At 34.2% G+C, this 14427-nt stretch overlaps 1 protein-coding gene across 2 annotated transcripts in view; it reads right to left on the reverse strand.

Moving 5' to 3' along the window:
• The window catches only part of TBC1D32 (TBC1 domain family member 32), a 200708-nt gene that overhangs the window by 119802 nt on the left and 66479 nt on the right, over positions 1 to 14427 (reverse strand). For both annotated transcript variants that reach the window (XM_060616533.3, XM_078447256.2), the window contains exons 19-21: positions 7295 to 7433; positions 4083 to 4170; positions 2035 to 2153 (exon numbers count right to left, since the gene is read on the reverse strand). In XM_060616533.3, coding sequence (XP_060472516.3) covers positions 2035 to 2153; positions 4083 to 4170; positions 7295 to 7433 — 346 coding nt within the window. The remainder of the gene's footprint in view (positions 1 to 2034; positions 2154 to 4082; positions 4171 to 7294; positions 7434 to 14427) is intronic.

Below are 14427 nucleotides of genomic sequence, written 5' to 3' on the forward strand. Positions count from 1 at the left end.
TCCCCTTTCATCAAAGATATTCTATTATCTTCTGGCCTCCACAGTTTGCAATGAGACACCCACAAACTTTTTTGTTGTTCCCTGTATGTATGATTTTCTATGGCTTCTTTCAAGATTTTCTCTTTCTCTTTAGTTTTCAGCAGTTTGTATGTCTATAAGTGGGCCTTGCTGTGGTTTCCATTGTATTTTCATTCTTTGCATATTCTTCCTTGAGATTCACTAAGTTTCTTGATCTTTAAGTTTACATTTTTTAAGACGTTTAGAAATTCAGCTTTTGTTCAAATATTTTTCTATCACACTTTCATTCTCCTCCATTTGATACACCAACCAAACATATTAAATTTTTGGATAAGGTCTCACAAAAATTACTTCAAATAAAAGGTATTTACTTCTAGAATTTAAGTTTTTATTTATTTTGAGAGAGACAAAGACAGCATGGGTTGGGGAGGGGGAGAGAGAGAGGGAGGGAAGGGGAGGGGGAGAGAAAGGGGGAGGGGGAGGGGGAGGGGGAGGGGGGGAGGGGGAGGGGGAGGGGGAGGGGAGGGGGAGGGGGAGGGGGAGGGGGAGGGGGAGGGGGAATCTCAAGCAGGCTCTGAGCTGCCAGTACAGGGCCTAAAGCAGGGCTAGAACTCACAAAACCATGAGATCATGACCTAAGCTGAAACCAAGAATCAGACGCTTAACTGACTGAGCCACCCAGGCACCCCAGATCTAGAATTTCTATCTGGTTCTTTTATATAGTTTCTATTTCTCTATTATAATTTCCAATTTGTTCATTTATTACAAGCATATTTTCCTTTACATGCTACTTATAACAACTTCTTCAAAGTCCTTGATAAATAATTTCAGTTTAATCATCATTCCTAATCTTCTACTAGATGCCTTTTTCTGGGTAAGAATCACATTTCTCTTATTCTTCATATGTCTAGTAATTATGGATGATATCCAATATACTATGAAAGGTATATTCCCCAACGCTGATTTTAATTTAGCAGTTAACATGGCAAATTCAAACTCTAAACTCTAACCTCTGTAGTAAGATTATCTGATATCAGTGAAGTCCAAGTTCAGGAGACAGACTTAACATCTGGACTGTATGAACACAGAGTTTAGGTGCCCCCTAGGTACTTCTCTACTTTCCAGAGACCTCCTTCCATTTTCCAGCTTCTCTTCTGCTTCTCTTCTGCTAAACCTTCTCTTCTGCTTTTTCAAACTTGTTAGAGTATGGATTTCTATCTGTGGAGCACCAACTGGTACCTGCCCTCAAGCAAAAGTCTGTTAAATCCAGAATTTCAAACAGTATCAATCTTTTCATCTACATAGTGACTCACCTCCATCTTTTCCCCTCTATTTAGCCATTCCAGTACTTTTAACTAGTTGGTTTTTTAAGCCGTTTTTCCTGAGTTTATGTTTCTACCGGAAAGAACTAGCCTACCATTATAGAAAGTAGAACTTAATTTTTTAAGATTATTTTATGACATCCACTGAAACTTTCCCAGGCTCCCATAAAGTCAAAGACAGGAATCATCGAATAACCTCAGTGAAATTCGCAAACATGTCAACTATATAAAAGCCACTGAATTATAATAGAACATTGTATAGGTGCTTCAGAATTTCTTTTTTGGCACATTTCTCTAAAGGATAGCATCTTTTCTTCACCCACCCCTGCTTCAAATAATCCTGAAAATTTTCTATTAGATTTAAACCAAAGGGCAAAAGCTTACTTATCTTTTTTTGCTTTGGTTGATTGGTTTGTTTCAGGGTTTTTTGAGAGAGTTTGTTTTTTCATAGCATGTCTGGTATATATCACTCTTTATTAAGAGAAAAATGACAGTAAAAATAATTGTGAAAGGAAAACATCCTTGAAAAATATAACCCCCATGGAACACTGGTAGTTCTAGCCACTTATTTTGAAACAAAAATTAGAAATGAAAAAAAGAAGAAGAGAAACTGGAGAAGCTGGTGATTGTAACCGAATATAGATAAAGTCTAGATGAAGTAATTTCTGAGAGAGATACTCAAATCATTTCTTACCTTTTGACAGCTCCGGTCAATAGGATCCACTGGAGTAGATCTGGGATGGGTTACTCTAACATCATCTCTTCCACATTCCAGATTGGTCCATAATTCAGTTATAAGTGCATTAATAAACCCTGAGAAGAATTATATACATATTTACAGTATACAATTTCTTGGAATTATGGAAGAAAGATATAATTATCCCTCTGACAAGATTGGTTCTCACTGACAAAAGACACATACTTACATCTTCTGTAAGAAATAACCTTTAAACTTAGTAGAAATTATATCTCCTGTTGTTAATTATACCTGTATGATACCTCATTATCCTAAAACTATATAATGACTAAATTCTGAGACACCTAAATTTCCCTAAAGAACTGAATTTTGAGTCTCTGGATTTATCACTTGGCCAATAACGTCTCACCATGCTTTTCTGAAAAATAAGGTTTACCCTTTACTCTTTGAGTGAGAAAGGCAGCTGAAAGGTGGTATGTGTTTGTATGTATACATGTATGTTGTGTATCAGGAGGCAGGGTAGGCACTTAAAAGAGTTTAAGTGTGTTCCTTATTCTAATATAACTGTTTTTATAATTCCTATGCTTAAAACAATTCTTCATTTCACACAATTTTGGCTCAATACAGTCTAAATTCTGAATCAGTTACTATATATCTAAATGAAAGTGATTATTAAGGCTGATTATTATTTTATGAAGAATCAAATTACATTTTAAAAAAGTATAAAACAGAACACCTAATCATAAAATCAGTAAATTCATAATAACATTAGAACAGAAAGGTTCCTCTGGTATAACAGGAGAAAAAAAAAAAAAAAGCTCTGAAATCAAGAATATCAGGGATCAAATTACAAATATGCAGGCTTAGTAGTCGTGTCCTTAGATTTGTTCAACTTCTTAGAGCATCAGGTCCCCTGTTGGAAAACTGAAACAGTGCTATATTCGAGGGTTGCCATGAAGTATAAATGGGACAATACATATGAAGTTCCTAACATAGTACCCTAAGAGATCATAGGAATTCAAGCAATGTTAATCTTCCTTCCTTTGTCCTGTAAAATTATTGCAATTAATCCTCTCACGGGAAGCTTGACAGTATTGGGCTCAGAAGCTTAATGACTTGACCAACAGGGAAATCTGAGATTGTACCTCCAAATGCTTCCATTAATATGCCCCTGGGTATAGCAATATGTTAGATTTTACACTAAGTGGAAGAAAAAATAAGTCGTTCAGTTTAGGACAACTTCTTCCAAGAAGCATGTTTCATAATACAAGTACTCCAAATTAGCTTAGCCGAAAAGTTTTTAAGATATATTATAGTAAAATATTTTCACTTAAGGAAAGGACCAATTATGGTCAGTGATGTTCTAGTTCATCAACACTAAACTTTGAAAAATATAACCATAACATCTCTATTAGAAGTTATGTCTTGTCTCTCTGGTCTAGGGTTCAGATAGCCTTAAGGTGTATTAAATTCCCAATGTTTAAACTCTTAAAAATTCAATCCATTGTAGATAATACATGCTGACTGCAAATACAGTGGTAAAAGTGGTGAAAACTAAGCTTTCAAGGGCAAAAGAGAAAGAAGAAGAATAAGGAAATAGTATGTATGTATGATAATTATTGTGGTTGTGTATATTTTGATGCACATACAGGCCACTAAAACTGAGCATTAAGAAATCATGTAAGATTTAAGAGGGAAAAAAAAAATCTTGTAAGATTCAACTGTACTGAAAGAGGATTTATAAGATGAAGACAATTGCTTAAGCATCAAGTACTTCTCAGCTTAATTCATTATGTTCCATTGTTCTGAGGAAAAGAGAACAAGGCTGTGTATATATACTTCAAGGGAAAAAAAATCCCATTGCAATTTCATGGAAGAGAAAAGATAAAGGAAATCCTGTAACTTTCCCTTACCTAAGGCCAAACCCGCGAAAAAGAACTTTATAGAGTAAATATCCTGAGAGCTGATCATGCCAGTTAAATTTTCTATTGGCTTACTCATTTTATTTAAAATTATTAACATTCTGATTAAAAGAAAAAACCTACCTGAACTGTGTAGTGCCACTGCACCTGCTGCTGTTGATGACACTTGTGTAACCAAAACTCCGTAGCCAAACTTTTTATGCCTGCTGATCTAACAAAATAAATAAGGAACAATGAAAAGCAGGAAAACAAAAAATGCTAATATTTTATTTATATGTTACATGTAGGTTACTGATTCTTCTTGTTAGAATACTAGACATTCTTTTAAGTAAACATAATGAGCAGCAAAACAAACTCAGACACCCTGTCAATGAGTTAATATTTTGGGGGTTCTCATTTCAGATAGAGGTTCTGGTCCCAGCCGTAAAATTAAGTAGCGTTTTGCTTTGAACAAGTCACTTCCCTCTCTAGGTTAAAACAAAGGACTTTGACCACGATGAAGATTAACATTCCTTCCAAATTTAAATGCTGTTATTTTATTCCTTAGGTCAGTCCCTCAATAATAAATTTCCTCGCATATAAATCTGTATTGACTGTCAGCCAAACTATACTCTTAATTAAAAAAAAAAAAAAAAACTTAAAAAAAATAATATCTTCTCAATGGCAATCATTTTTAGAGGAAATGTGGTTTTTTTTTCCCTAAAGTAATTATATATATATTAAACACACAAAGAATACTGATCATTAACATACAAGTTTATAAACAGTGTTGTAGAAAACACTGGACAATTTGCATGTCACAAAGAGTACTATACGTGTATTCCTGGTAAAGTACACAAGGATCACTCCTGGCAGAAAACAATACAGAAATAACAGAAAATAAACAGTGTTCCTCCTTAGATCTTAGCTAAGACCAGGTTGGCTAATAAAATGGTTGATATCTAAACAAAGTTAACCATTCACAATTTGTATTTTTTCAACATTTCATTAAAAGAATTGATTTTTTTAAAAAAGGACCTGTTTTAATCAAATTTTTAAGATATAAACTGTGCATTCAGTCTTGAAGGCAAAAAAAAAAAAAAAAAAAAAAAAGTAGACAGGGAACTAAAAGCCCATGGGAAAGAATTAGATTGGATTTTCTATTCATGTCTCCATTTGTTTGCCTTCCTTTTCCATTTTTATTACTCATAGTTTCCACTTTCCTTGAACCTGCCATACATTAGTTTTGTAGTTAGATGACAGAGAGGTACAAAAATATGAATGGCTATTTTTTTTCCCACTCTCCTGCCATAATAACTAAATAAATACCTTACTGATCAATCAACCCCATTGACCCTGCTGACTTAGATATCAGCAGCCACAGGGGCTTCCTAGACTCACACTAAGTACTGAAAAGGAAGAGGCAAAGAAAAACTTCATAGAAGTTAGAGATGCTTTACTAAGACTCAGCTTTCATGAAACACAAATTTGAGTTCGAGTCTTACTGCTGTAAGTAGATGTGAGAGCATATGCAGATCAGTTAACAAGCCTGGGTCTCTACTTTCTCTTCAGCAAAATTAAGGAAATGGCCTAGTGGCTTTCTTACAAGATAATGGAGAATTTAAATTTTCAAAAAATTTCTTGAATAGCATAAAGCACCATTAAACTACGGTATTATATTACAAGGTTGTAAGTTACTGAGGTTCAGGGAACAGTGTCTTCTATTGTAACAACCAGTGTGGTACAAAGACTAGGGTTTTTTTTTATATTCATAAATGTTAAAACAGAGACATCTATTCCTAGCTGTATTATCACAATAGCAATAGTTGTGTATGCACAGTCTCAAGCATCTGATAAGAAAAGTGTCTTTGAATTGCTTCAATATTTTCAAAAATGTAAAAAAACAAAACAAAACAAATGGCTAACTAGTCCACAAGGTGATTCAAACTCACCAACAGAGAAATTCAAATTAAAATGACCATATATGTAAACTTAAAAATCCTGAGAAACTTCAGGATTTACTATAGTCTGAATGTTTGTGTCACCTCCAAATTTCGTATGTTGAAATCCTAACCTCCAAAGGTGAGATAGTAAATGGGACCTTGATTTGGTCATAAGGTGGAGAGAACTCATGAATGGGATTAGTGCTGTTATGAAAAAGATCCCAGAGAGCTCCCGAGCCTGTATCCATGTGAGGATACAATGAGGCATCTGTGACCAGAGAGGGCCCTCCTCTGACCACATTGGCATCCTGATCATGGACTTCCAGCCTCCAGAACTGAGCAGTAAATTTCTGTTTATAAACCACCCAGTCTATGGTATTTTAACAGCCCAAATGGACTAAGACAACATTCTACAAGATATATACATATCCCAGGATATTACACATATTAAAAACATTAGCATGGAAGTCTGGGGTAGAGGAATACATACAGGGTGAAATGGAACTGTGAACCAGAAATGACAGGGAATAAAATTAATTAAGACAACATCTTGCATGGACAAATGACAGCAGTATGCCATAAACTGAGGCATGTAAATAAGTTCTCTATACTAGAGGTCCATTTAAATAATAATTAAAAACACATCTGCCCATATAAACCTTATGTCAAACTGATGAACTAATGCTCATAGGTTTTATTTGTGAGGAATGGTCAGGACCGTCTCTCAAAAACTACTTACCTTCACAGGCAAAAACTCTTAAGTTTTTTGTTTTTATAGACTTAAACAAAAGCAGGGAATTAGAACTGAAGAACAAATAAAATCGTATTTACAACCTGGTAACCTAGTAACATCAATATACAACAGCTGTGAGAGACAAAGAAGACACTTTTAAAAGCATACATATAATCCTAAAAAGCCCAAAAGTTCAGGAATGTTTACACCATCACAGCAAAAAGCTGAATACACCTTAATGGACTTAAGAGAAAGGGCTAAATTATACTGTACATTTTATTTAACAGTATCTAAAAATTAATCTACAAATATTTTTCTTTTTAATGTGAGGACCAAATTCTTACTAACGTGTACATTTAGACCCAATAGTGAATTTCCTCCTCCTGAAATTCCACCCAGCTTTAGTACAACCAGATGTTTGTTATATTTATAACACATCTGGATGGTTAACTATATTTTTCAATTCCATCTGGTTGTTTCCCATCCTGTAAACATATCCATAGATACCAACATCAATTCTAATGCTTTCCTGAAATAATATCAAGTTAAATATTACAATGCTATATGGTTTTTTAATTGAGGTTTAATAACCTCTTCACTCAGAGAAGACAGAATGATGTTCTTAATAGCTTTTACAGCAAGAAAAATTCTTTTTGCCTCTAGCAGATGGTAATTCATACCTGTAATTTTTTTGCATATCGTTTGAACATAAATGTCAGACATTCGTTGATGGCACCTGTTCTTTGAAGAAATAGTAGTCCTTTGGGAGTGGCAGCAAAATTTAGTAAATCATCTAACAAATTCTCTTCCCAAGCCATACTGAAACAAGCAAAAGAAAGGTATGCATTTCTTTATTATACTCAAAACTAAAAGAAAATATTTCAGCTTAATGTTGTTGATAAACTTAAAGAGTACATATTGAGGACTAAGTATTCAATATTTTTAAAAAAACAGATTAAAAAAAGTATGCTTTCCTTGACAATAATGACTTTTATTGTATTTTCTGCCCAATAATTTTCTTTCACTTTAATTAAATATTAACTGCATGTGTCAGCATTTTTTTTACATCTAGATTCTCTCATCTGTGCTTTAAATTCTTTCTCTTCTCTTCTTGTAATTCTGCTGGGCTGGGAGTCCCCAGGCCCCAACTCTCCATTATTTTCATACTTTTTATTTGTTTTTCAAGTATGTACATATGTATGTATCTATGTATGTATTTACTTAGAGACAGTGCTAATAGGGGAAGGGCAGAGAGAAAGGGAGAGAATTCCAAGCAGGCTCTGTCCTGCCATCACAGAACCTAATGCGGGGCTTGAAGCCATGAAACCACGAGATCATGACCTGAGCCGAAACCAAGAGTCAGACACTTGACCAACTAAGTCACCCTGCCTCCCCTATATTTTCTTTTCATTACAGAGTATCTGTCCTCTAACTTTCTAAAGCATATCAGGCATAGTATCTTTATTTTAATAGGTTTTTCATTTTACTTTTGGAGAATAACATTGTTTTTTTCTCAAAACACTTTTAAAAGGAGGGCCAGTAACATTCTCCCCAGAAAAAGTTTGAAACATTCAGAAGACACAGTTAAACAGGGGAGCCAGAGCTAGAAATATGGAAACATAGGAGGGGAAATGAGCACTTCATTTGAAGTACCAGAAAGAGAAAATGTACTCCCTACTGGATATTCCTAGTTGTCTAGAAAGAAACTTTGTATATAAAAATAGACCAAAAATTAATTATTGACATGTATAGTAAAACAGTGAATCTGTAGAAGTGTGCCATTTACCCACCAAGGAAGTTTCAGAAGTCTGTTTTGAAAATGATTGTAAAATAACTTGAAATACAGGACTTTTCTAATCAAAAAGAGAGTAAGTCCGTGTTTTGACACACATCCCTCTGCACCAATCACAGAGTAGTGGCCAAAGATTCAACCATGTTTAAATAACAAATTCCATCATGGACAGAAACACACAGAAGTGAGGCTCTAATTTTAAGGTAAATGCAGGCAATGGAAACTAAATTTAGTACCAGTAAGATACATAGGACTAGAGGAGTCACACATCAGATACAAGACCAGTGCTAGGCTCACTGCTTAAGACCTACGACTGGGTGAGACTAATAGAAATAATATATATTTAACTCAAGTAAAGTATAATTTACATACTTAAAAATATTATATGTAACGAAACACTTATGTATGTATAACAAGGTCTAAAAGTGGGGCTTTTGACAGAAGCTTTTGTCCCAGAAGCCTAGGACAACAGGAAGACACAGACAAAGCCTCATTTCTAGAAATGAGCATATGATCAATTTATATTCTAGTTCTTCAGTTGTAGCTATACTATCCATATCATCAGTGACAGGAGCCTCAAAATACCAATACAAAATGTATTTAAAACATGACAGTAAAAGAGAAAAACCATAAAACTGCTTGGCAGGGAGAAATGAACATAGAAATATAAGTGGGAAGAAACAATAAGTGAGGAGGAGAAAGAAAATAGGGAAGGAGACAAACGAAAAGACTGAAAAATGAACTCCCAATCAAACTTTAAGAGAGATCTAAAGCTTATCACAATACCCTCCAGTTCCATCCACATTGTTGCAAATGGCAAGAGGTCATTATTTTTCGTTGCTGACTAGTATTCCACCGTATGTATGTATGTATGTATGTATACATACATAACATGCTGTATGTGTGTATATACACACACACACACACACACACACACACACACACATCTTTAACCATTCATCAGTTGAGAGTATTGTGCTAAGCAAAATAAGTCAATCAGAGAAAGATATATGATTTCACTCATACGTGCAAGTTGAGAAACTTAACACAGGAACATAGGGGAAGGGAAATAAAAATAAGATAAAAACAGAGAGAGGTAAAACATAAGAGATTCTTAAATACAGAGAAAAAACTGAGGGTTGATGGGGGTGGGGATTTGGGGATGGGTGGGTTAAATGGGTGATGGACATTAAAGAGGGCACTTTTCGGGATGGGTGTTGTATGTAAGAGATGAATAACTGGGCTCTACTCTCCTGAAGCCTAGAGTACACTGTATGTTAACTAACTTGAGAATTTAAAAAAAGATATCTAAAGCTAAGAGCTAGCAGAATTGACACTTATCAAATGAATCCATTCCAGCTGAAATAATTTTCAGAAATGACTAAAATAAATTTATTGATACTCAAGGGAAGTTTTTAAAATGTTTCTGTTAAAACTGAAGCAAAAAGCAAAAGGGAAATAAAAACAAGTACATTTTTTTAAAAAGAACCATTGGAAATTTTGGAAATAAGAAGCATAGCCACTTATGAGTCACAGTCAAAGAATTATTGAATTGGATAGTAGATAGGTAGGAAATGTTTAAGAAAACAGATGACAAACAGAATAAAGACTGAAAGGCCTCAAAACACATCTAATAAAATCAGTAAAAGAGAAACAAAGGGATATACGAAAAGATACTAAGAATTTTCTAGATTTGAGGAAAGACACCAGTCCAGTCTATAGATTGAAAGAACATTCAAAGTACCAAACAGGATAAACTCAAATCACACAAATGACAAACATCCAACACACACACACAGACAAAAGCAAAAAACAAACAAAAACCACAATCAAATTAAAAGATAGGAGAAAGGATATGACCTATAAGAGAAATGTGATTATACTAACAGATTTTTTCAGTTACTACTTATTCCAAAAGAAAATGGAGTAATAGCTTCAAATACTGATGAGAAATAATTGTGTATCAAAAATTTTATACCCAGATAAACTATAAACTACCCTTTAAGAGGGGCAGTTTAGATAGGAGTGGGTTGCATGGATTGGAGGGGAAATGGTCAATTTCAGACATAAAGAGAAGACTAGTTTACTTCTCTCAAACCCTTAAAGAACAATTAAAGGAAAACTATTTGGAAACTTACTATGGGGGAAAATGTGAGCCTATGAGAAAGAATGAGCTACAAGTTTCAACAAACAGCAAAAAACAGTAAATGTCTATAAATTTAATAACTGACTGAAAAGAAAAATTAGGTGCTTCAAATAAGAAAACAAAGTAAGGTTTTTTAAGCAAAGACAGATTTGGGTTTTAAATGACCCTGTACTGTATCACAAAATCTCACCCAACATAAAAGGATACTTATCATGCAATCCAGGTCCTCTGAAAATATAAATTAATTAGAAGTCAACAGTTAAAAAAATATATTAGTAAAAATAACTGTTTGGAAACAACTGTATTGAAAACATTTCATGGGTTAAATAGTAAAATCAAAATAGAAAGTTTTTAAAATATTTAAAAGAGCTTAATATGAAAGTACTACATATCAAAATATATTAAAATTAGCATGGCTGAGGTGCATTGCTTCTTTCAACATCCATTCTCATTCCCCTTTTCATTTACTTTCCTGTACTACAGAAGTGAGGAAAGGAGAGAAGATGCAAACAGCATTAGTAAAACCCAAACCTGGTCTTTGCATAAACTAATACAATAAAATAGTCAAGGGAGGAAAACAGCCATAAAAATACTAAGACTCAAAAAATAAATAATTACAGCTAAAGAATTTTTTAATCATACAAGAATATTTCAAACGAGTTAAAAAATGTATATGTTTAGATAAGAAAAAGTCATTTTTTAGGAAAATATCAAAAGTCTCTCAAGCACAAAAAAACCTGAATAACCATTAGCCATTAAAGAAATTGTAAATTTTTTTAACGTTTGTTTATTTTCGAAAGAGAGTGTATGTGAGGGAGGGGCATAGAGAGAAGGAGACACAGAATCTGAAGCAGGATCCAGGCTCTGAGCTGTCAGCATAGGGCCCAACATGGGGCTCGAACTAGTGAACTGGAAGATAATGACCCAAGCCAAAGTCAGATGCCTAACCAACTCAGCCACCCAGGTGCCCCAAAAGAAAGTGCATTTTAAAGTCTACCTTGACTCCCACCCCTCCAAAAAACTTAACAGAGGCGAAAAACTTAGAGAGTGCATCCCATAATTTTGAAAAATTACAGAAAACTGATATAATTTTATCTTTTCTGCCAAGATCTTAACATTTAATTTTCTTTCACTTATAGAGAAGATATGGTTTGAAATGGAAAAATCAAGCCACTGAATGTGTTTGTTGGTACTGAGATAAGGGCAATGGCAAAAAATACAGTTTTGTTAGCTTATGAGAACTTGTTTCTTTGAATGGTTAGATATTATAGAGGGTTAGACACTTTCATGGATATTGAGTTTCAGGTGTTTATTTCTTTGGATCATGGGCGGAGTTTTACAGATCAAAGACACCCCCCTTACTTCACCCTCAAGTTTTCTAACTCTTGATGATTGGTTGGGGCAGATTGGGCACCTTGTTTTCCCTCTAATTATATTCTTCTCTATGGTCACACTAACAATGATCCCACATAGTTTGCAATCACTGCACTCCCTACTATCAACCAAAATAGCATGGTAGAAATTTCAGTTGGGATTACAATCCAAAGCCTAAATTTAAAAGACATCAATCCCCTATGATGACTATATAAATGTTGCTAATCTTCTCTGCAGTATTGTAAGCATCAATAAATAGAAAAATGGAGGGGGAATCTCCAAAATATGCTTGTCAGAAAGTATAAGCTCAAAATACCTAACATTAGTCTGTCAAAGGTTCAAAAATAAGAATTTTACCAACTTACTGTTAATTTTACCTTTATCATATCAATCTTACTGTTGGTGTCATTATTTAGAAACTAGTGTCTAAGAGTAGAAGTGTTATTTATTCACTGATTCAAAAAAGGTATAAAGAATAGGAGATATTTGCAAATGATATTTCTGATAAAGGTTTAGTATCCAAAATATATAAAGAATGTATACAGCACCAAAAAACCAAATATTCCAGTTAAAAAATGAACAGAAAACATGAACAGACATTTCATCAAAGACATACAGATGGCCAACCAACACATGAAAAGACATTCAACATCACTCATCAGGGAAATGCAAATCAAAACCACAATGAAATATCACCTCACACCTGTGAGAATGGCTAAAATGAAAGATTCCACTACTGGGTATTTAACAAAGAACACAGAAACACTAATATGAAAAGATATGCACCCCTATGTTATCTGCAGCATTATTTACAATAGCCAAACATGGAAGCAAAATGTCCATCAACAGATGAACAGATAAAGTGATACACACACACACACACACACACACACACACACACACATAAAATGGAATAGTACTCAGCCATAAAAGACAACGAAATCTTGCCACTGGAAACCACATGGATGGATCTACAAAGTATGATGTTAAGTGAAATATGTCAGCTGGAAAAAACAAATACCACACAATTTTACCCATATGTGGAATTTAAGAAACAAAAAAAATGAACAAAGACAAAAAAGAGACAAACCAAAAAAGACTCTTAACTACAGAGAACAAACAGATGGTTACCAGAGGGTAGAAACATGTGGGGACAGGCTAAATAGGTGACGAGTTTAAGAGTGTGCTTATGATGAGCACTGAGTAATAATATGGAATTGTTGGATCACTATATTGTACACGTGAAACTAACTTAACACTCACTGTATATTAATTATACTGGAATTAAAATAAAAGAAACATTATCAGGAATCTATGTACTGACACTAGAACAGTCTAATTAACTGGTCCACATGGTTTTACACTCCAATTTTAGCAAACTACGAAGGAACAAATAATGTCTATCTCCAACTTTTCAATTAACACAAAAGAACAAAATACATTCAATTCTATGAGGTAATTTAATTTTGCTGACAAAAATGAAATCAACAGTTCTGACTCTCTATTATCAAAAAGTCTATTAAATCTTATTTCTAAGACATTAGAATCATACACTGTAGGAACCTCCTTTTCCTCCAGAATCAAGTTTCCACATTGAGCACACATTCCCCATTTTAACATTGCTTGCCTCTTACCACCTAATCACTTAGTCTCCATGGAAGCAGGGACTCAGGAGATCTGGAGAATGTCCTAAGCACACCTGGTTAAGTAATGCCTCTCTCCCAGTCTACTGTGTGATCCAGCTAGGTAGCTTCCTGTAGGAAGCACACATTCTGCTCTATTCTACTGTGTAGTTAAGTCTGTTCTTTGTTAAGCTCTGCCTCAGAGGGAAGCCTATGACTGTCCACTAACCATTGTGACAGAAGGGTAAATCAAATTCTTGAGCTCTTAGGAAGCCTGTATATATTCAATGTTTTGATCTGTTTGACTTCTTTATCTCTATTACTTGGTTGACAGCTCAGGAAAGAAGTGTGGCATATAATTTATTAGCTCTTTCACACTCTAACTTCAGAATCTAAAAATACTACGGAGAGTAAAATGTATTGACTATTAATTACGTTCCCTCTTCTTAGCCTATTTGACCATACTATTTCTTCCATCTGAAATAACATTTTCCCCCTTTTTAGTCAGGTTAGTATCTATTCTCTTTAACTTACTTTAACAACTTCTTCCAAAAAGATTTCCCTCACAAGTTGCCTCCCAATAAACCCTTCATGACCCCATCATATAAATTTAGTATACCATATTGCCACATTGTATTTATTTGTATTCTACCCTACACAATAAGCTCTTAAGATATAGGTATCCTCAGAAGTCCAAGCCCTTGGTCTAGCACATGGCTGAATGAATCAAAGGAAGATGAGAAATCAGAGGAGACCTCAAAGAAAACATCTAAAAACTACCTCAAAAACTGCAGAAATGTTTTTCTCTCCACACACAAAAAAAATGGCAATTAAGTTTATGACAACAATCAGAAAAAAAATTATAGCTAATTTTTAGGA

The sequence above is a fragment of the Panthera onca genome, chromosome B2 (assembly GCF_046562875.1).
Source record: "Panthera onca isolate mPanOnc1 chromosome B2, mPanOnc1 haplotype 2, whole genome shotgun sequence".
Classification (NCBI taxonomy): Eukaryota; Metazoa; Chordata; class Mammalia; order Carnivora; family Felidae; genus Panthera; species Panthera onca.